Below are 23068 nucleotides of genomic sequence, written 5' to 3' on the forward strand. Positions count from 1 at the left end.
AGGACAGAGGAGGTGCTGCCGGGGGGAAGCCGCACACCCGAGGAGATGGCACATAAGGGGGGGGTGCCAGCACAGGACACACTGTGGTTCCCATGGAGCCCACTGGCTATGGGGGGCCAGGAAGGGGAAGAAGGACAGGGGACAAAGCTGAGGAACAGGGGATCAGGATGGACAAGGGGTGAAGAGGAGTTGGAACAGAAGATAAAGATGGGGGACAGTGAACAAGAGCAGGGGGTCTCTGCTGGAGCACCAGGAAGCAGTATCATGGGCACCGGTCAGTTTGTGTGTGACGAAGCGGAGGGAAACAGAGGGGACGTGTGTGGGTCGTGCCGAGGAAAGCAGGAGCAGAACCGTAATTCTGAGACCCAGTCTCCCGATCGCCAAACCCTCTGCATTTATGAGCTTGGCATGTACAGGTAGGTGCCCAGTTTCCCAAGAACGGGGAGAAGGGACCGTGAGCCGAGGTACGGCTTCCAAGTGAAACACACATGCAAAATGGCTTTCGACCCGCACAGCCACCCTCACCTGCAGTGAATGAAATCTGGCACGGGGTTGTGCTGGCTGAAGGAGGCCGCGTCGAGGTTCATGCAGATCTCCACGTTGTCCCCTGCCATGATCCGCACTGCAGCCTTGTTTTCATCCTCAAAGATCTGCCTTTGCAAGGAGGCGCACAGGAGCAGCATGAAGTCATCTGGCAGGGCAGAGAGATCACTGAGTCACCTTCTCCTCATCCGGGTTTCCATGATATAGGAAACAGTCCCCACACGGCAGGAGTGGCTCCCCAGATCCTGAGTGAGTTGCATTCCCAAAGTTCCCAATGTGCAGTTCTCCTTGGATTCTCATCTTGGGGCCAAGTCCCACCTTGCCCACCATGGAAGATGGAAGAAGGGGGCACAGGCACAGGGGAGCCTGGATTTTGTTTACACATTGGTGGGTATGAGTATCAGGTGATAATCACTAGTCTTAGGACTTGCTTATGGGATGATGTTTACTTGCATTTATCTCCCACCAGAATTTTGAGGAGGCCACTCGAGTACACTTCTCCATCTTTATCTTTTTACTTATGGTAGAGGCAGGTACTTCCGGTTTTCTTCATCTTCTATGGGATCCCCCATTGTACTTGTAACCAGACCCTTTCTGGAGTGGACACGGCAACGAAGGCAGGGAGCTCAGGTGAAGATCATGGCCAGTTACAGGCTGGCAGCCTCCAGCACCAGTGGCTTCGTCGTACTTTATGTTCAACCTGAGTGTGAGTAGGCAGCACGGTCCCTCTGTAGGTGACCCTCTCATCTTAGGTGGGGCTGCTCCAACCTTGGGACCATCAGCCTGCCCTTGGAAGGGCCAGGGGCTACAGCCCGGCACCAGAGCAACTGCAGTTTGGGTAGCATCTTCCTGGCTTCTACCCTCTCAGTTTCAGCTTTGGTCTGTCTGTTCTAGCGGCCTGAAATAACCCACCTCACAAAATACAAGGCTTCCCTCTGCGGTCTGCCTGGTGGAAGGCGGAGGAGTGATGGTGTGTGTGTGCGGGGGTGGGGGGTGGCGCTGGAGACTGGGTGTGTGTGTGGGGGGCGGTAAAATCATGGAAGTGGATATGGTATTTCCAATGTTTATTTATTAATTTTGCAAATGTAATAGGGCAAGTAGAAGCCATTAAGGACCTGTGATATTAATGCATCAAGACAAGCTTTTACATGATCGCAAAGTGCAGTGGAAGAAGGGGGGGCACTAATGCATAACACATGAAGAAGACTTCGCGAAGAGACAACCAAACCCCAGTGCTTCGTGGCCCCGGGGCTGCAACACTTACAGACAAGAAACACGGGGTTGGGCCGCACGATGAAGTCTGGGAAGTACAGCCACTTTATGATGTTGTCGTTGAAGCTAGCACCCTTGAATCTCCACGGGTAATCTGCAGGGAGGGAAGTGGTAAAGAGCAAAATCAATACGCTTCTTCACTGCCCTCGCCCCAACTGTCCACAACATAAGGGCTGATTACAAGAGCGGCAGGCTCCTGGGGAGAGCCCACTCACCCCTGCAAGGAGCCGGAGGGACGCCGATGCAGATGAAATACTGGAAGGTGATGATGCATGCCAGGAAGCAGCAGTACTTGGGCCAGATCTCAGCAATGGCCTTTCTTCTGCGCCGATACAAGACAGCGATTAGCCAGCAGGCGTGAATCATGGCATAGAAATCCATTCGCTGACCGATTACATTAACTGACATTAGGAAACAGGTCTGTATAAGGATGAAAAGAAGAAAAAAAAAACAAAACAAAACCAAAAAACAAAAAACAATCGGATTTACAGAGAAGGGGAGTGGTGTCACCTGTCAGCCCTGGGCAGGTGCCTCAGAGACCTGCATTCCTGAGGGTAGGTCTGTCTACACACGTTCACCAAGTCTTGCCTCTTTGGGGTGTCTTTCAGCATCAAGACTGAAATAGCATATAAATTACTGCCAAGGGAAAGACTGACTACATCACTGTTAGCAAGAACCGCTTCACGCTGTGAAGAGAATACAGCTATGATCTCTTCATGTTCCAAATGTGCTCCGTTAAGAGACAGGCACCTACCGCAACCCTTTCAGGTCAAAGCAGTTCATTTTGGCTCAAGTTAAACTTTCAGAGAGAATGCAAAGAACACAAAGAAGATTTATAACACATTAAAGAAACCAGTTAAAATGACAAAGTGGTATTCATGCATCTGTAAGGCTACAGAGATCCAGAGGGGCCAAGTTCATGGCTCCAGAGTATGGAGCACTGGCCTTGGTCTCAGAAAACTTTCAGCCAGGCCAGGTTAACCCTTTAGGAGAATCTCTTTCTGCTGATCTGAAGAAGACAGTCATCACAGCATGGAGGTGTACAAGTAAGCTCCAGTGGCCAACTGGCCAAAAACAGCGATTGGGATTTTCACAGAAAACAGAAAAAAATATATGTCAGCAAAGAAACTCACCTCCAGACCAAACTTGTAGAAGAAGTAATTTATGAAATATTTGGCACAATTAATAAGTCCATCATCTAGATGGAGTCTTGTAATGTCATGAAAGATGGTTTTAGACACAGGGGCCATGAGGTTGTTTCGACCTCGATAGTATTCCTGATGGCGGTAAATTGTAACCTCAAAGGCCAGAATGGCCAGCATCAGCAGATTATTCTACAAAGCAAGAAAACACAATTGTGCGAAGCCAAACGCTTGAGCTGGGTAATTTTAAACAATCCCCACAATATATTATTTCTTTTCCCATTCGTGGTGTCTAGAAGAACAATGCTTTATAAAATCCCCCCTCTATAAAAGCCTTGGGTTCAAAGTTCATTTTCCCTATGGTACGGTAATGAGGTGGAGTTATGTGCATTCTGCCAATCAGGGTGATTCCCATGATACTAGGATCTAGAAACTCTAGACAGAGGGCTGGTGATGCTCATACCTGTTTCTGGAAAAGTATACTACCCATAGGAAGATGCAGTGAGCGGTTGCCTGGGGAGGGTGGTCCACCTCGTTTGCAAGTAAAGGTGCAAAACAGTACAGGGCCATCTGGGAAACACACTAAAGCTGGAGCAGAAATCTTTTAACACCTCGGAAATCTGGCTAGAGAGAGCTGCACACTGACAAGCATGCTCCTTATGACAAAGTAATCAGAATCATACTGAAAGTCGTTAACATTTATGGAACCTTATGTGGCCAGACACTGTTCTGATTGCTCTTTTCAAATACCAGCTCCTTTTACCCTTATGATAGGTCTTGATGGTGGAGAGCATTTGTATTGCTGCACATGATGTCTGTCATATGAGAAGAGAAAGCTACACACACAAACGGGATGCCTTGTACATTTAAAAATTCCAGACATTGAGTATAAATGCTTTTTTTTTTTTAAAGTGTTTCTGTCAGTGTGTTAGGAAGACTGCTCAGATCATCCAATCAAACTAAAATAGGAACAGTCTAAAGTATATATTGCTTTCATTCTGTTTGTTAGGACTGGTTGCAAGTTTCTTTTCAAAGATATGTTGTTTAAAATTGTATTCCCTTTAAATATAATACATGTCTTTCATTAAACATTATAGAGACATAGAATTCAGACAGCAAAAATTACTCATAAATCTACAGCTGCTTCTCAGAAATAACCACTATATACAATTTGGTATATTTTACTTAATGTTTTTCTTTGCATCTAGAAGAGATCATATGATGCATATGGTGTATTGGAATTTGTTTTTTTTTTTTTAAAGTTAATATATTTTGGACATCGTTCAACATCTCACAGTATCAGTCTACAATCTTTTACATCATATTCCAGTGAATATTACATTTGTTATACTTTATTCAATCAATTTCAAACTACTTGATCAATTTCTGTTTGGTACAATGCAACACTGATGGCCATGCTTAGTCATTTGTTTTAAAGGTGACCCCAAATGTCACATAAAAAGGTTAGCTTCCTCTCAAATGTGATATCAGAGGTCTCAAGGCAGAGGATCTCAGGCATTAATTGTGCAGAGGCACAAGCGAAGCATGACGGAGGCCTTACCCTCAGGTAGACGAGCAGAGGGGAAGATTTCCTCAGGCCGACCCATTCTGTTGGGTCAATAGGAGTGCTGTAGAGTTGAGACTTGTTCAACTGGTGGATGGGTATATTCGTTTGGTTTTCATTTGGCTGAAAAGAAGAGAACATGGGGTTAAAAATTTCTCCTTCAGCTTCCAGCAAAGGGACCTGGTGGGGACAGGGAGGGAAAGATCCACTTTAGGGGGAAGATCTTACTTAGCATGAGAAGAGAAGAAGGGTCAGAACATATCCAACATGGCTGAGGTGACTGAAAGGCCAAGCAGAATGTGCCTGGGGGTATGGGTTTCCCAATAGCCGCCTCGCTTCCCTAAGCCCCAGTCAAGAAGATTCCCCTCTCTTTGAGGCTCACCAAGGAACAGTTAACAGAAAAGTTCTCAGGCTTAATGGTTTGCAGCTGGTACAACATTTTGCAGACGATGATCACACAAGTCCAGACGGTGCAGACACTTGAAGCCAGACGGCGTAGCTTGGCGTATGGCAGAGCAAAAGCCCAAGAAATCAAAAATACAGAGTTGAACAGTGACACCTGAAAACATAAAAATCAGAAATGGGGACAAAAATACATAATACGGCATAACATCCACACAATGCGGCAACTCGACTTATTCAGTTCAGCAGAGTTTGATGGAGTTCCCAGCACACACAGGGCATTGCCCTATGTGTGTATGTGTGGAGATATCTCATATGGCAGAAAGATACATAACCAGGATATGTTAATACAGCATAGTAGTGGCTCAACTATAGATGGGAACAGGCTTCTATGAGAATACCCAGAGGGGGTCCTTGGCCAATGTGGAACTTCCAGAACATTTCCCGGAAAAGATACTACCTGAGCGAAGCCTTGAAAGATGCATAAAGCCAGCCAGGCCAAGAAAGATGAGAAGCATATTCCAGGTAAAGGATGTATAAGAAAAGGCAGGAAAGCATGAGGTGGCATGGTAGGGACGGGTGATCACAAACAACTGGAAATTCTGGAGTTGAACACAGTGAGCTGCAGCAGCAAATGAGGCTCAAGATGCAGCTGGGTGCTGAACTTTTATGGACCTTTTTTAAACCATGCTGTGGCCTATGAACACCTTGTGCAGAAAATAGAGAGCCAAGGGGCGCCCGGGTGGCTCAGTCGGTTGGGCATCCGACTTCGGCTCAGCTCATGATCTCGTGGTTCGTGACCTCGAGCCCCGCATCCGACTCTGCGCTGACAGTTCGGAGCCTGGAGCCTGCTTTGGATTCTGTGTCTCCTCCTCTCTCTGCCTCTCCCCTGCCCATGCTCTGTCTCTCTCTGTCTCTCTATAATAAATAAACGTTAAAAAAAATTAAAAAAAAAAGCAAAAAGAAAATAGAGAGCCAAGACTTCCCAGGGAAAATCTTCAGGAAAGACTTTCATTTGTTGAAATAAGTATGACTGAAGAATGGAGGTACATCACCTTCAATGAGAGGTGAGGAGACCAGCTTACATGTGCTGCCAGGAGAGCATGACCAGAGCCCAAACTAGGGCAGTGGAGCAGAGACGGGGATGAGTCACAGATTTGAGATGGGTCGTAAAACTAGCTGGAGTTGTTGGCTGGTTGGCTTGGAGGTGGTGATGGGTGGGGTAAAGGAGGAGCCATAAGAATGCCTCCCAGGTTTCTGGCTTGGGAGCCAGAGCCTTGAGAAGATGACAGGGCCACTACTGAGATATGATCTTGTGGGGGGAGGGGGCAGGTGTAAAGAGGGAAGGCAGTGACTGCAGCTTGGGTGTAGACTCCATGTATGTTTATCAATCAGGTGATATGTCCACTCATTTCCAACTGTTCTCAATAGCCAATGGTTCGCTGAACAATATGGAAGCACAGCCATCTTACTCATCCATGGAAAACACTCATGTGATTAAAATAATGATTAAAATAATATCTTAATATTGTTAAAGTAATGTTCTAAGAACATTCAATATTATCGGCATGAATTAATTAACATTAGCAGCATGTGCTCAATTGATAAAATTCAACAGGTACAAAGGGCTAAGCACACTCTGGGCTATCAAAAACATGGATGCCTGTTTGGTCTATAAAACTAAAGAACTGGAAGTGTGGAGATTCCAGGACAGTACTTAATTCTGTAATTTGTTAGCTACTACTTTTCTACTTAATTATTTGTCACAGTCCAAGGCAAGGGACCTCTCTGGGAATTAAGGGCTGAAATATTAGGGTAGTAAGAACTGCCTTACAGAATTAATTGAGGAGGAAAGAAATATTGGCCTGTGAAGTATACAACACTCATAAACACAACAAATGTTACATTTTAACAAAATACTTTGATGGCTAAGTGACTCATCCTCAGTCATCGGCAAGTGTCATGTTAACTGGGATGTTAAAAAACATCCTTTCCTCCTCAATTCTGTAAGCCTAGTAAAGCTACTATGACATTAAGGCTCTTCATTATTCCTTTTATTATGTATTTAAGGCACTGAGTATAAAAACAGCACAATGAATTTACATACAACTCTTCATCTTTTGAGTGTTAGAGAAAGAGAAGAAAAGATCTATTTTATTAAGTCTTAATTAGGTTCAAAGTATCATATCCTGTGTGGATCCCTGGCCTCAAGAGACATATGAGGCAGTGCAGAATATAACTGCATAAAGGGCTCATGACAATATGGTGGAGGGGATATCTGCCTGGGCTGATGCTGGCCGTACGGGAGCACAGGGCTGAATGGCTAGTCAGGGATTAGGGAAGATTGCTCAAGGGCATTCAATCTAAACTGAGGCCAGAGGTACAAATAGGAGTTAGCCAGGCAGAGGAACTGTAGGGATGGGGCCTTCTGGAGAGAGCGAGCATGGAGTGGATGTCCTTGGTGCCCCAAGAAGCTCACCAGGAGAGGACTGTGATCAGGGTCCCTGTAGAAGGCTTTGGGATCCACCTAGGTAGGCTAGGGTGTTTGGGAAAGAAAATGGCAAAGCGCTCTAGGGCCAGATCATGGGGGTCCTATATCTCATGCTTGTGAGGACAGGAGAGCTGGTGAAGGTTTTTGAGTTGAGGATTAACAGGATCATATTTATACACTGGTAAGAGGTTCTGGCTGCATGATGGAATACATACTGGCAGGAGAAGAGATTGGAACAGGGTTGGACATCTGGTAGAGTAATCTAATAGGAAACTGCTGTGGAGGTAGGGAACTCAGTTTTAGACATATTTAGTTGAAGGTGCTTTGGGGACATTCAGGGATAAGGTCATGTCCAGCTATCACTTGGAGAAACGGGCCTGGAATTCAAAGAATGGACAGGATGAAGGCACAGATTTATAATTCTTGCACGTAATTAGCAAGTGAACCACAGGAGCTCATGAGACCACCCACAGGGGGTCTAGAACCAGAAAAGGGGGCTGCGGATGAAACCTAAGGAAGAGAGGAATTGGTGGGAAGAGAAGGAGGCCACGAATGAGGCAGAAGGGAGGCCACAGAAGTGTGCTGTTTTGGAAGATGACAAAAGCGCTTCAAGGACAAGGAAATGATTGTCAATATCCAATGTCATAGAGAATCAGGAAAATGAGGACTGAACAGCATCTGTGAGGTGGGACAACAGGGACTCGGAGAAGGACCATACTTTGTTCAATACAATCATGGTTGACAACGGTTTCATCCTTTCCCTGATGGTAGGAATCTCGTGAAATGTCCTTTAAAAAGCAAAAAACAAAGACAAATACCTAGAACCCAACCAATATCTGGTGAACCAGAATTTGTAGGGAAAGAGCTGGGTCATCCTTGTACCTAACAAGTATCCAGGTGATTCTTATTATCAAGTACCTTGGGAAAGTAATTTTATGCCTCAAGCCTTCCTCACAAAACGTTTTTCCACAAATTGCCATTTTCTCTGAATATAAACTTGTAAGGCTTGAGGCCACTGCCTTGAAAGAGGGGTCCCTGAAAACCGTGGTTCCCCAGCCGTGTGTTGGCCCAGCTGGCCTCCTCCCTCAGAGCACCTGCAGCTTCGGTGATCACTTTCACAGTGACACACCCCTGCATGACACCCTTCCCTTGCACTCACAGCCTCCTGGGGGCCCCTCTAATCTGGCCGTTAATGTGACTTTGGCTTCATTTGCCAGCCATGACCATCAGACTGCGAGCAGAGACAAGAGATGTGTCTTTCATACTTTTGTGCCAACGTCTAGCACAGTATAAGCATTCAGCTTATTGTAATTTAATTTAAGTACATTACAAAGGCTAAATGAATGGTGAGTGAGAGTGAGAATCATAATGAAACATCAACTGACATCTGGGGACAATCTCAAGCTTTCAAGGTTTTATTTATTTCCTTCAGTCAGTAAACATTTATTGAGCTTCCACAACTGGCCAGCCTCCGGAGGAGCTGGTCAGGGTACTAAAATAAGGTGTGGCCCCTTCCTCAAAGAATAACCTGATCTCTCAGAGCTTTCTAGGAATGTAGTTGCACATACAAAAAGAAGACAGTGTTATATATATTTAAAATCTAGGTCCTTCCTATGTGGTGTTGCTCTGGTAAGAGGAGGTGATGTAAAAGAAAGGCCTCTGTTGGGGCGCCTGGGTGGCTCAGTCAGTTAAGCGTCCAACTCTTGGTTTTGGCTCAGGTCACGATCTCCCCGTTCATGATTTCTAGTCCCGCGTCCCCGTGTCCGGCTGTGTGCTGACAGCATAGAGGCTGCTTGGGATTCTCTCTCTCCTCTTGCTTTGCCCTTCTCCCTGCTCACTCTCTCTGTCTCTCAAAATAAATAAGTAAACTTAAAAAAATAAAATAAAAGAAAGGCCTCTGCAACAAATTCTTTCTCATGGCCTCTTCTTCCTCAGATGTCCATGATGATAACCTTGGAAAGGTTTAATGTTTGATTCCAAAATGACCTGAGAAATGACCCCGAAAGTTTGTGAAAACAAGTGGCCTTGCTGATGGCCTTAGATAAGGATGAAGACTTCACTGGGGTTGTTGACTTTGTTCTCATTTTGCCATTTACTGATCAGCAATGTTTGAGAAAGAGTATCTTTTGCGCTAATCAAAATCAATAAGCTACAAATGGAAAATATATGTAGCAAATGTCATTGCTGATGGGCTTCTTTGGCTGAGGATAAGCCAAGCCTTCAAAGCAGAAGAGGCCCCTGCAGGTATAAATCGGCACCTCAGAGGTGCACAACGTTGGGGGGTTGCTGTTCGCAGGTGAACACTGCCCCCGGAACTGTGCAACATGGTTCCCCTCCCGCCCATTCCCCCACCATGAGAATCCCCATACACTTGCCTCTATTATAATCAGATCAGATTTAGACACATGATAGTCTGGATTGGCATGCAGCTCCTTACAAGAGTCAATGGTTGTCTTTCTTCCCTAACTGTGCTCAGTATAGAAAGACTTCAGTCAAAGCCACATGAGGCACCAAGTTAGAATGGATGGAAGCAAAAGATTCCAAAATGAAGTATTAGCCAGCCATGTAGACATTTCAAATCAAAACCGTTGATGGAAAACCGTTTAGAGGTCTTTAAGGCACTCTGAGAGGGTACAGATGGGTCAAGATGGTGAAGGTGACAGGACAGAGTGTGAAGAAATTTCTTTGTATGAGGTGCTTCTGTCAGTCCCCCCTTATTAGGTGATGGGGTGGGAAGGAAGGGACGCTACATTCTTCACCCAAACCCCAAGAGAGCAAGGAGCTCCAAGCAGCACCACGCAGAGACGCTGATGCGTGTACTCTGTGGTCTGGACACTGATGTCCAACTTCAGCCAGGAAATCCGGCTGCCAGGGATTTGGTGAGTAGGCACAGGAGTTGCCTCATGGGGACCCACATACACTAGCAGTGTGAGTGCTGCCTTTGGACCTGAATCGTGAGAGAGACAGAGAAAGAGAGAGTGCCCAGAGCTATTCTAAGTCCCGCTCAGGGACACTGGCCACACGGGTGACGAGACTCCAATGGAAAGTGTCCGGAAGGAGAGGATGCTGGGAAACCAGGAGGTAGAAGAGCCCCATGAGAGAAAGGGAAGATTTGATCCCCTCCAGCCCAGTGTGAGGCCGTCCTACGATAGCACACCACCATTCCTGCCTGACGCTGTGGTTCAGCCCGGGAGGTCACGTAACGGAAGTTAGTTCACTGGAAGTGGGGGTAAGGAGGAAGGCAGTGAGGGGAGGTATGTGTGAGAAAGAAAGAAGCCACTAGAAAAGGATTTGCTTCTACCTGGAAAGAGATCAGAGTTCAGGTGTTGGCAAGGATGTGGAGAAAGGGGAACCCTCTTGCACTGTTGGTGGGAATGCAAACTGGTGCAGCCATTGTGGACAATGGTACGGAAATTCCTCAAGAAGTTGAAAAGATAACTACTCTAGGAGCCAGCAATTGCACTGCTAGGTATTTACCCAAAGAATACAAAAACACTAATTCAAAGGGATACATGCGCCATGGTGTTTATAACAGCGTTATCTACAATAGCTTAATTATAGAAACAGGCGAAGTATCTATCCAATGACTGATGAATGGATACATATGTATATATGTACACACACACACACACACACACACACACACACACACAATGGAATATTACTCAGCCATAAAAAAGTGAAATCTTGCTATTTGCAGTGACGTGGATGGAGCTAGTGAGTATTCTGCTAAGTGAAATAAGTCAGAGAAAGATGAATGCCATATGATTTTACCCATGTGTGGAGTTTAAGAAAACAAATGAGTAAAGGGGGAAAAAGGAGAAAGAGAGGCAAACCAAGAAACACACTCTTAACTATGGAGAACAGACTGATGGTTACCAGAGGGGATGCGGTAGGGGGGAGGTGGATGAAATAAGTGATGGGGATTAAGGATTGCACTTGTGAAAAGCACCGGGTGTTGTCTGGAATGGTTGAATCACTATATTGCACGTACATCGTATGCTAACTAGCTGGAATTTAAACAAAAGCTTTAAAAAAATAAAAAATAGGAACACTCCACCTTCATGCAAAAAAAAAAAAAAAGAGAGAGAGATGAGAGTTTGCTTCTTTTCTGTGGCTGGACAAGTCTAATTAATGAAGTGAGATTCTGTTTGCTACCTGAGGTAACTATAGTACTTTGTGTTCCCTAGGAATGATCAGACAGCATTTAGCATTCAGGGGCATGGAGAAAACTTTCTCTGTACAATACATTTTAAAGGGACAGCAGAGGTCCAAAATAAAGTGTGTTTTATGATTCCACCCCACATGTTCTGATCCTTGATATTCCAGTGACCTCAGTACTCATCAGCAATGAAGGGAGCCAAGAGACCAAAGTCAGCGTGCAGACAGGGTAGACCTCGTGACATCCAAGGCTCATGCAGGAACTCACCCTTTGGGGCCGGAAACCCCTCATGCGGGTGGGATGACAGCAGGTGAAGCTGGGCTGATAAACTTGGGGGCTAGCCATCTCACAACAAGGGGTCTCTGGCAGATGCTAGTAGGAGTGGGGGCAGAATTTCTCTGATCCAGGAGCCTCTGATGTGTTTTATTTTTTATTTTATTTTTTAAAATGTTTATTTACCTTGGAGATAGAGAGAGAGAGACACAGAGTGTGAGTGGGGGAGGGGCAGAGAGAGAGGGAGGCACAGAATCCGAAGCAGGCTCCAGGCTCTGAGCTGACAGCACAGAGCCCGACGTCAGTCTCCAACTCATGGACTGCAGGATCATGACCCGAGCCGAAGTCGGACACTTAACTGACTGAACCACCCAGGTGCCCCGATGTGTTTTAAACTTACAGGTGAAAGAGGTGGAATTAGGAAGGACAATCCTGGAAGTGTGCACAATGTATGGATCCTAGAGAAGGAAATGGTCATGTGCTATCAAAGGCCATTTTCCTAATGGTGTAACAGGGTGAACAGATCATGTTGCTTTATCTACTTGACAGTCTATTAACAGGGCACTCTTGGGATTCATTAAGATGGTTTTAACAAACACATTTGGGATTTGTAAGAACGTGGTATCATTTAACTCTTTTATTTCTCTGTCTGAACTCTGTAGGATGGATTTCAGACAGGGGATTTTCTGTGCCCTAATTTCTTTCATTTAACGCCCAGGCCCATCATAATATTGTCTTCTGTGCAACAACTTCTCATGCCATCAGAAGATATCTGTGCATCAGATTTGGTTAATTCAGAAACAGCCTTTGTGGATTTTAGGCAAATGCCTTCTCTTGCCCTTCTTCATTGCTCTCTATTTTTTTAAGTTTATTTTTACTTATTTGGAGAGAGAACTAGACGGCGAGGGGGGCAGGGGGAGAGAGAGAGGGAGACAGGATCCCAAGCAGGCTCTGTGCTGTCAGCACAGAGCCCAATGCGGGGCTCAAACTCCCAAACTGTGAGATGATGACCTGAGCTACAATCAAGAGTCAGATGCTCTCGAACCACCCAGGCGTCCCTTCATTGCTGTTTTAATACTCTGACCCTCAAATTCTGTCTGACTTGGTGGATTTACTTCTGCAGTTAAAATGCTGAAACTCTTTTTCCTCAGTGAACACACATATTAGGCTAGATTTTAGTTCTAATTAATGTGGAGACTGTTAGTTAACAGTGGAGTATATGTCACTCTCTTCTATACATCTCTCACAGGGAGAGCAGTTTATGTTTTTGTTCCCATCTGGCAGTGATCACAGATCCATTCCAGATGGTTTGTATAAAATGGAGAAAGGTCTAGGTTAGACTGGGGAGCTCAAATAAGGTGCATCCCTAGTGACCTTCTCGTGAATATTTCAGGTAGTATGATGTTATTATTTAACTTTTAAAAAAATTAGAGGCAGTAGTTCCCTGACTTAATTTTCATAGGGCAAAGACTCTTTCGAATTGTCACTCAAAACTAGGTCAGGCAGATCAGAAACATGCAGAAATTATCTGCTGAACAAACTGAAAGACAGCTAATCTCTCCACAGTATGCATCATAGATTTGTTGGCAGAATGATGCCTCTCCCCTTTCCAAATGAGGAAACAGAACTGCAGTCCAATGTTGAAACACTGTGTCTTGTCACAAAACTCCCAATAATCAACAAGGTGAACTCTACCACACTTTTTATTAAATTTGGGAAGCTGAGGGGTTCCTGGGCGGCTCAGTCGGTTAAGCGTCTGACTTCGGCTCAGGTCATGATCTCACGGTTCATGAGTGTGAGCCCTGTGTCGGGCTCTGTGCTGACGGCTCAGAGCCTGGGGCCTGCTTCGGATTCTGTGTCTCCCTCTCCCTGCCCCTCCCCTGCTCATGCTCTCTTTCTCTCTCAAGGAATAAACATGAACAAAATTAAAAAAAAAAAGTTGGGAAGCTGAATTTGCTCCTTGGTAAACTGGAATCTTCTTGCTTTCCTCACACACAGTTTATGGAGCTAGATTTCCACAGGTTCTGCAGAACAGTAGCCTGCTCTCACACACTTCCACCAAAGACTACATGAAAATAAGTAACCTTTCTGACATGAACAAGCCAATCAGGAACTCAGCCAGGAGCCTCTTTCTGCCCTGCTATCTTTCCCACCTCTCAGGGCAACTGCCCTTTGATTTTTCCATATGTCAAAGGGTATGCGCCCTCTTAGAGCCTTGGTGTTCTAAGGTAGTGGGAATTACGCTTAAAACAAAATCGTGGACAGCTGGAAACGGGAAATGTTGACCCCCTGGGGTTCTGCTTGGCCTGAAGATACAACAAACATTCACTTGCCTCTTTCACAGAGACCCAGATGATGTACGATGAAACAATTTTGATGATGTGCAACTCCAAAATCCACCACATGAACACCTGCAGTTTGTGAAAATACTCCAGGAATTTTAAGAAGAGCACAGTGAGGCGGTCAATCACCAGATGCCATTTGTTTCTTAAATCTGCAAAATAGTTAAATTCACCCAAGAGCATAAAAAAATGTGGGTGGCTTTTTTGTTTGCATTATTATTTAAAGCATATCTTATGCAGACTGGAACGAGAAACTGCAAAATAACAGTAGTGGATGAATTCTAAGAATATCAAAATCTGGAGGAAGGGCGGTCTAAGAATCCCACATCATGATGATGTAGACACCATACGCTGAGATTCGGAGGGACAAGGATTTTTATCCACCTGTTAAGTTAGTGTGAAGAGGAATTTTGACCTTATTTACTTCTAAGGCTGAGAGATATAATTCCCTAGTTTCTTGGGAATATTCAGTAACCGAGCTCCCTCTAAATGACATCTTCCTTGCCAAAACCAGGCTTCCATAAGTTCCAGTCTCGTCCACCCCTACCTCCCCCCAACCCGGGGCTTAAAGAGGGCCAGGCTGAAGCTCACCAGTGGCCCTGGGGGAGCGAGCCTCCTCAAAATTGGGAATGAACACCAAGGGTCTGAATGACCCGGTCCCAGTTCATGAAATGTGGTCAGATGAATTCTAATCATAATTTTTAAGCAAATTAGTCATTTCCCTCTTTCCACCTTGTGCCAAGTAGTAATATTTTGCAGACTGGGGTCATGCTTTTGTCTAGAAGGGCTGTCTTGGTTCATCTAAAGGGAGGTCAGGACAGAAGCATTTTGTGGTATCAGCACGTCACCACACGTGGTCACAAAAGCTCACGAGCCCAGGCAGATAAAGACCTGAGCGTGTCTAAGTAGCTTCTTCACGTGGCTGGGGTGGTTGTAACAGTTCTTGTACTTGGTCCGAAAAGTTTAAGTGAACTTTCAGTCGTCGTCGTGAAAAATGGCTATTTACAAAGTGACTCAGATAAGAGTCGATACAAAGATTTCAGTCATAACTGAGCATACTTTAGAGGTGTGGACGGCAGGTGTGTGGGGGGATGCCAGAAAAATGAAATCCAATCTTTAGTGAGGTCCTATTAGTAATGCTCAAAACCTTCATGAAGTAGGACAGCAAATCTTAGTCCTGGGTCCTTGGTCCCACCGAGCTCGGTGCTCCTTCACCCTGAGGAACAGCCAGTGCTCAGATATGGAAAGGGCAGTTCTGGGCATCTCTCGGGGTCTTCTGAGATGAGGGAGTAAAGGGACCAGGTTTGGGGGAGTGTGCCTTTGGGAGGGATCTTCTGCCTTGTGCTTTTTCATTTTCTAAGCCCGTAAAGCACAGAACACCAGCAAAGTCAAGTGCAGCACATCACTGTCATGCCCCAGGCCACCACCCCAAAGGCTATGCAATCTTTCCTCCCATAGTGTCTGGGAGCTGCTAAACAGAGTAAAGCGCCTCGTGTTCTCTGCTCGCTGTCAGATAAGGCTTCCTGATCACCACGGCGGTCCAGATCTCCGTCATGCCCTATTAAACATTATTTCAAGTCTATGAAGAGAAACAGGAAAAAAGAGCCTAAAGAAGAAGGAGGGAGAAAACCTAAAATAACAACAACAAGAAAAACACCTCTAGGAGTTGGCTTCAAATGATAATCATCCTGTTGCTTATGTGCTCCACTGGTTCCCAGGTCCTGAAACATTAGGGCTGAATTACAAATATGTTCTCAATGACCAGTTCCCTGGAGAAGTCCCAGCCTGGCTTTTTTGAGAATGCATTTGAAAAGGCCCTGTCTAGAACTTTCTGAAATTCTACACAGCTGCCTGCCTCTGCTGCCGGTAGGAAATGTCCTGCCCAGGTTTTCTACTGAACAGAGGTTAGAGCCACACCCCCCTGGTTCTGGCCAGGATCACCTCTGGCAGATCAGTAGTTGATAACCAGTCATCTGCTCTCTTCTTCTAAATCAGAACCACACAGAAATGATGGGAGCAACTAGAACTGGAATGTTGTAACAATTGCAGAAAAGACGCCACCCCAATTTGTATTTCAGACTGTTTCAAATATATATCCATCGGGCACATGTCAGTTTCATTCACTGAGTCAGTCAGCCAGGATTTTCTGAGCAGCTACTGATAGTGGGTGGGTTACCTGATGTCTCTTCCTCCTCCTCTTCCTCCCCTTCCTCCTCTTCTTCGCTGTCTTTCCCAAGCTCAGCCTTTTCAGGGCATTCCTCTGGTTTGTCCTCCCCAGACTCAGCCAGCTTCTTCAAGTCCGGCTTCTCCAGGCTGGCGGCCAGATTCATCATGGCAAGGTCTGGAAGGCTTCCTTCAGGGTGGGCCAGTCTGTTGGCAGAGAGCAGCCGAGTCAGGAGAGGAAAGAACGCCAGGAGAGATTTGAGTGAGGGGCAAGTAAAAGGAGGATAAACAAAAATGAAAATCAGTGCACGTACACAGGCCTTGCAATGTGGGGTGGTTAGCGTCTGGTCGCTTTTTTTTTTTTTTTTTTTAAAGCTCTTTCTAAAAACAAACTGTAAACTCAGCTAGGTCTTGTTAGTTTTTCCAATTCAGGTTCTAGTGATTAGTCAGTAATGAGAGCTATCGACACCTAAACTTGACATTTTTCCCGGAGGAGAAAATGGTCAGAGTTTAGGATGTAGAAGCATGAAATGGCATCATGTAGAGCAAGCATTTCATGGCTTCACGGGGGACTTACTCATTTTGGTGGATTGGTAATTTTTTCTTGATGCTGCTCAAAGTAATTGAAATAGAAAGGAAAAAAAAAGGAGATGAGAACAGAAGAATTATAAGGAATGTCAGAGATCACACATCATGCTACATATCATCCACTATCGCATTCCTGTATGCCGGTTGCAGTAAGTCCTAATGCCAAGTGCATTCCAGGATGGCGTCAATAGCGTGCTTGTGCTATGAACCCTAGGCTTGGCGACTTGAGTTGAGAGTGGACAGGACTGCAGGTTATAAAGGGGAGAATGTATAGACTACAGAGGCAAATCATGTCATGCTTTTTTTTTGGTAACATAGCAAACCATCCCGCAAGAATCCAGTCACTTCACGCTTTTAATAGGCTTTTAAAAAACCATTCTTAAATGATACGTAATCGTAGTCAACCTTTGCATAGACTCATCTCATTCTGCCATCATCTAAAGCACATGTAGTGGAAGCGAAATGCTTTCAGGAGCAAGAAGTCTGCATCACATCCCAGTCCGTGGGCATGGGTATCAGCTGCAGGACACGCAGTCGTAAAGACACGGTGTGTGACAGCCCAAGTGAGGCACCGGGAGGCAGTTTCACTGAGCCCGGACAGCAGCCAGAGCATTACAACTTATTTCATACTGGACAATAATGAGTACGATCTTCCTCCTAAATCCTTAAAGATTGTTATCTTTGGGCTCATAGCCAGTTTGAAGGAATATTTGTGGGCAATAAATTAGATATTAGGAAAAGGTCTACTGGAAACACCGAAAGTCTTCCCCATTTGTAAAAATTCATGTATACCTTTCAGCTTGGGTGTAACGGGATAGACAATTAATAATGTTATTTTATTTGTATAACTGTGGACTCGGAGTATATTATTTAACCTTTCTGGAATTCACTTTATGTTCTATAAAGTGAGAAAGTTTGGCTAGAGAAAAAATCTAAGCTTACTTGCAACTCATTGGTTTTATATGTGAAACACACCTGCGATGTTGGGTAACTTGTGATGAATCTGCATTGCTCTTAGACTTTCAGAGCGGTTACCGTTCCAAAGTAATTCCTCTTAACAGGGTGTCAAGCAGGTAAACTATAGAAACACTGTTAATCGAATGAATATACAACATCCCGGGGATGGTTCAACATTGGTGGAAGGGCTTACACTGACTTACTACTTTCTTATTTTCCAAAGCTAGGCAATTCACCCTCCTGTCTCTGAGAACGTCTTCCACTCTTGAAACTCCAGTACCATATTTTGTACACCAGCACTGCATGTCAGATCTCACGGGGCACACGTGCTATTCCTGCTTTGTCAGGACTCTGCGTATGAAATGGTATCCAACGTAAAAGCAACCGGGTGTCACACAACCGTCGATATTTATGTGTTCTCATCAGCATTGCCAGGTGATGCATCTTATAAGTGAGAAGATACTTCTCATGATGACATTTGGTGGAAGTATGACCGTGTCAGAGTGCATTTCTAACATCTACGTCAACACTGCCATGACTTGATACTGACATGAAATACAACTTGTCAAGAATTAGAGCTAGTTTATGGAATGAAACTTACAGACCTGAGGCTGTTGCTTCTGCCTACATAACAAAAAGTCCTGAGCAACAAGGCCCCCAAAGTGTCGTGGTACGAAAGGCGGGGCAGATTGAGGGGAGATTAGCTAAGGAAGGAATCAAAGAAAAACACTAGAGTAAGCCTGGTGTGAGTATGTCCCAAAGATTGACTTCTCGAAACCCGTAACAGTTTACAAGAGATCTGGGACTAGATAATGCTGGGGAGAGAAGAGAATCAGATATGAGTGTCTAAACCAAATATCTGCACATTTCTGTCTGACATAATCCTTATGAGGAAACAGGGCACCCGGCTGCCTGCAGGAGCAGACTAACCTCAGGAGCTGGTAAATGGCAAAGGGAAAAGGGTAGACTTCTATCAGGCTGTCGTTGACTAGAGTCTAGGAGTCTGTTAACTGAAAAATTGCATGAGAAAATCTACGTGCATAAAATGTGTACGGACAAAAATGTTTTTAACGCCTGATTGGAGTTTACGACTTGTTTTGCATTTTTTTATTTTTTATTTTTTCATTTATTATTATTTTTTATTTTATTTTTTTAAATATAATTTATTGTCAAATTGGTTTCCATTCAACACTCAGTGCTCAGCCCAACAAGTGCCCAAAGGACAGCTGTGTAAAGCCTTTCATTTTCTCTTCCATTTTTTCATAGCAGTTTTTTTGAAGGCAATACAGAAGAATGTTAAAGCATGTTCCTTAGAATCAGAAAGACTTGGATTCAGGCCTCAACTAGAGAACTTACTAGCCAGGTGACTTGGCAAAACTCCCCACCCTGTCACCTAAATCTCAGTTTGCTGATCTATAAAATGGAGTAACAGCACCTACTTCACAGGATGCCATGCGATTTCTGTTAAGCTCTTAACAGCGTTTAGCACACAGGGAGTATTTTTAAAGTAAGGAGCCACCTGCTAACGATAGATTTTCATACACTGCTTTGATAATCTCTATCATGAAGAGGAATTAGAAACATGCCTTTGTAAGGGACACTAGACACTGGGGCAGGTGCTCAACTTGGACTATAACTCTGTCATCAGCACATTCTTGAACATAACTTGTGTATTAAAATGGCCACTCGGAAGAAAAAGAGCAAACGTTCCTTCCTTGGGGGTCTGTCTCCACCCCTCTCAATCTTCTGCACCCTCTGCTGTCTGCCATCCTCTCCCACCACATTTGCCGAGGCTGGGCTCCTGTGGAGGTAGGGCCATCTGCACAATGTGGAGTTCATGGGCAGAACTAGCCCCTGGTCTGCCATCCTGAACAGCTTGACTGATTCTCCAGGAAAGGCTGTGTACCTCAATCTAGATATTTCCACCCCCCCCCCCCCCGCCCAGTAAATTTTAAAAAGGGATCCTGGTTTTCCAAAAATTAAATTAGTAACCACGCTCCCTGAAACTTCTGGCAAAGAAACTTCCAATACTGGTATTTCTGTATTGATCCTCATGGGCAAATTATCTAATCATCACTTGAAGGAGACTTATAAATAGGGTGATGAACTGGATTCTCAGAGAACCCCCTCTCGCACTTCCTCAAATCCCACCTTTTTTGCATGCCTGGGCTCTCCCCACCAAAGAGTTCATTTTCTTTTCTTTGCATTGTCTTTGTCTACACCTATAGCTTCCGTAACTTGCTTTAATGATGATCCAGGCAGGCTCTGAGCTGTAATCCTCTCATTGACTGGCCATATCTCTTTCTGCATTCTAATAAAGCAGGTGATGTTCTTCTCTTTGTGTCTTTACTCACTCTTTCTTTCGTGCACCCACAGCTCTTTATACGGTCCATAATATGTGCATCTCTGCAATTGTATCTACATACTTTTATTCTAATTATGGCTCTGGGGATTCTTCCTTTAAAGGGCAGAAACCCAGTCTCAAGTCTACTGGGCTCGCTTGCAAAATGTGATTGACTGAATGTCTGGTGAATGGATTCTATGTACTGGATGGCATTCTTATTTGAAACAGAAGAAACAAATTATGATACACGGACAGCTGAAGAGGCTTAATTCTATACCAGGAACTGACTCAATATATTAAGCCACATATTAAAGAAAATGGAGTCTACCACGGTAAAATCTCTTTAGTCTAAATTCCATTTATTTATAACTATTCTAATTCGGAATATGTGGTAATGTAAACTGCACTCACCCCATTCATTAGACTATTAGAAAAAAGAGACATCTTGCAAATTTCTAGTGTTCATAAGTAATATTTAAAGAATGTCTATACTGCTTGTTTTCTAGAATGTGTACTTTTAGAAGACTATAGACACAGATGAGCAATTTATTTGTAAGTTTAATATCACATATTGAATGTGTGTGGTAGTAATTCCTTCAAAAAATCTACTAGACATGGAGCACCTGGGTGGCTCAGTCGGTTAAGCATCTGACTTTGGCTCAGGTCATGATCTCGAGGTTACTGAGTTCAAGCCCCGCATCAGGCTCTGTGCTGACAGCTCAGAGCCTGGAGCCTACTTAGGATTCTGTGTCTCCTTCTCTCTCTGCCCGTCCCCCGCTCACACTCTGTCTCTCTCTGTCTCAAAAATAAATAAACATTAAAAAAAATCTACTAGACAGGATTGGGTATGATGACTCTAATATCTGCATATGTGACAGAAATGACCATTACTCCTGTTAAAACATTCCAATTTATTCTATTTATGAATTCAGTGGGAACTTCCCCACAATGATTCATATCATCAAAATTTTATCAGTCACCCACTGTCCCCAACACTCTTGCCTACACCTTTTTAGGTCATGTCTAAATGTTGATCAACCCAGAAGTTGAATGTAGGTATGTCTTTTCCTCCACCCAGAACTCACGTTTACAAACACATTATTCTCCCTGTGAAATAACACTGAGCATTAAGGAAGAAATTATGGGAGAAAGAAAGCTCACTTACTTAATAAAAGAATCGACTTATTTCTTACTTTCAACAAGACTAGGCCCTATTCAAAATTAGGCTTTACACACAGTCTTTCGGAAGCATAGTGAGGGAAGAGTTTATTGGGGAATGTCTTCCTTGGGGCATAAATCTGGCCTTTCTTAATATGTTAGCATTCACACAAAAATGAAAGATTGCACTGGAAAGAAGACAGTGCTAACAGTGGAATTCTTTGAGTTTTTAATTCTTTCAGAGGACTTTGAATTCTGAGAATTCCTGAATGTATCCCCTGGCCTTGTGACTTAACAGGCATGGGCTTTCTCTCAAGAGAGAAGTCTGAGACAATCAGAACCATAACTTCTGTTAGCCTGGGCTATTGGAACCCATCAAACCAACTCCTGCCTCCTTAGGTATCCAAGCCATCCCCTCACATAGCAGATGGTAAATACTTTATGGGAAGACACAGTGAAAGACAGAGAAAAAGATATAGAGGGACAGGGGAAGAAGGAGAAAGGGAGAGGGATGGAGGGCAGGGCCAGGAGTGGAGAGGAGAGAGGCCGAAAGGGAAGGGATAGAGGGGGAGGGATGGGAGGGGGAAGAAAGAGAGAGAGAGACAGAGAGAGAGAGAGAGAGAGAGAGGTTGAGAGAAAAGTTCCTTATGTTTTAGAGATGAAATTTCAATAGTTGCTCAAGATCTCCAGCTAGAGTTTTTAGCTAAAAACCTGAGGTTGATTTTTCTCCCTCAGCCTGTCGACAAAACCGCCCCCCAAAGGAACCAGTCACTCCTCACCCCTCCTTCTTCAGTGACTTGCAGAGCGATGCACTAATTTTTCACACTTCCTCCTAGAAGTTTTGCCTCCCAGGGCTTGCTACTTGGTTGTCAGCTTTAGGATTTTATTTAAGAGAATAGTGAGTGAAGTAGAAAACCAACAGATCTTACCTACAAAACCAACAGATCTTTCAAAAAAGAGTTATTTTGTTGATTGGGTTTGTTGCAAAACACACGTTTCTATGACCTAAATGACTGGGTTTATTACTAATGACATAAAGTTATAGGAGGGGATATTTTAATTCACTTATTTAATAAAGTAAGGACAGCTGTAGTAAATTCACTCCCTAAGGATCTTTTTCTCTGTGTTCTTAGGAAAGTTGAGGATAATTCTGCAAACAACACTTATCAAAGCTTATTGTTTATTATGTGTGGTCATTTGCACGTTTTATCTCCCCAGCTGAGTTATAGGGCTATAAGGTAAGGGCCACGCCTCAGTGCCCAGCTCTGCATCCGTTGTGAACTCTAGTGATGGGAACTATCTTTCTTCAGTATGCTGATCTATTGAGGTCTTAATTTTCTTATAACCATATGTTGTTGTGACTATTTTCACTTCATTCACGACATATGTACAGATGGAAGGTCAACTAACGGGCAAGGCCCTGAGGCAGATGATACGCTGACACAGTGGTGAATTATACAGGGACTCTAGGCCCGAGGGGCTGATGCCTCTGGCAGGGGAGATAAGATAGGCAGGCAGGTGGGGGGGCTGGAAGGCAAGTATCAGGAGGCAGCAACCAGAAAGTGCTATGGATATTCAGAGGGAGGGCGGATTACTTTTAGCGGGGGAAGTTGGCATTGGTGGGCACGTTCGTGGGAGGAGCGAGATAAGCTCTCACGCGAGCCTTG

The 23068-nt window shown here is 44.4% G+C and overlaps 1 protein-coding gene across 2 annotated transcripts in view; it reads right to left on the reverse strand.

Annotated features, from left to right (window-relative positions):
* The window catches only part of PIEZO2 (piezo type mechanosensitive ion channel component 2), a 470115-nt gene that overhangs the window by 79604 nt on the left and 367443 nt on the right, over nt 1-23068 (reverse strand). Inside the window, exons 19-27 of one of the 2 annotated variants that reach the window (XM_047090353.1) lie at nt 16932-16964; nt 16368-16561; nt 14183-14343; nt 4904-5080; nt 4519-4644; nt 2949-3149; nt 2031-2235; nt 1808-1909; nt 526-691 (exon numbers count right to left, since the gene is read on the reverse strand). In XM_047090353.1, the coding sequence (XP_046946309.1) occupies nt 526-691; nt 1808-1909; nt 2031-2235; nt 2949-3149; nt 4519-4644; nt 4904-5080; nt 14183-14343; nt 16368-16561; nt 16932-16964 (1365 nt within the window). The remainder of the gene's footprint in view (nt 1-525; nt 692-1807; nt 1910-2030; nt 2236-2948; nt 3150-4518; nt 4645-4903; nt 5081-14182; nt 14344-16367; nt 16562-16931; nt 16965-23068) is intronic. The other variant, XM_047090354.1, reaches the window with a different exon arrangement.

Source organism: Lynx rufus, unplaced genomic scaffold, assembly GCF_022079265.1.
Source record: "Lynx rufus isolate CCGP_SWC_20201006 ecotype Redwood Valley unplaced genomic scaffold, mLynRuf1.p SCAF_29, whole genome shotgun sequence".
Classification (NCBI taxonomy): domain Eukaryota; kingdom Metazoa; phylum Chordata; class Mammalia; order Carnivora; family Felidae; genus Lynx; species Lynx rufus.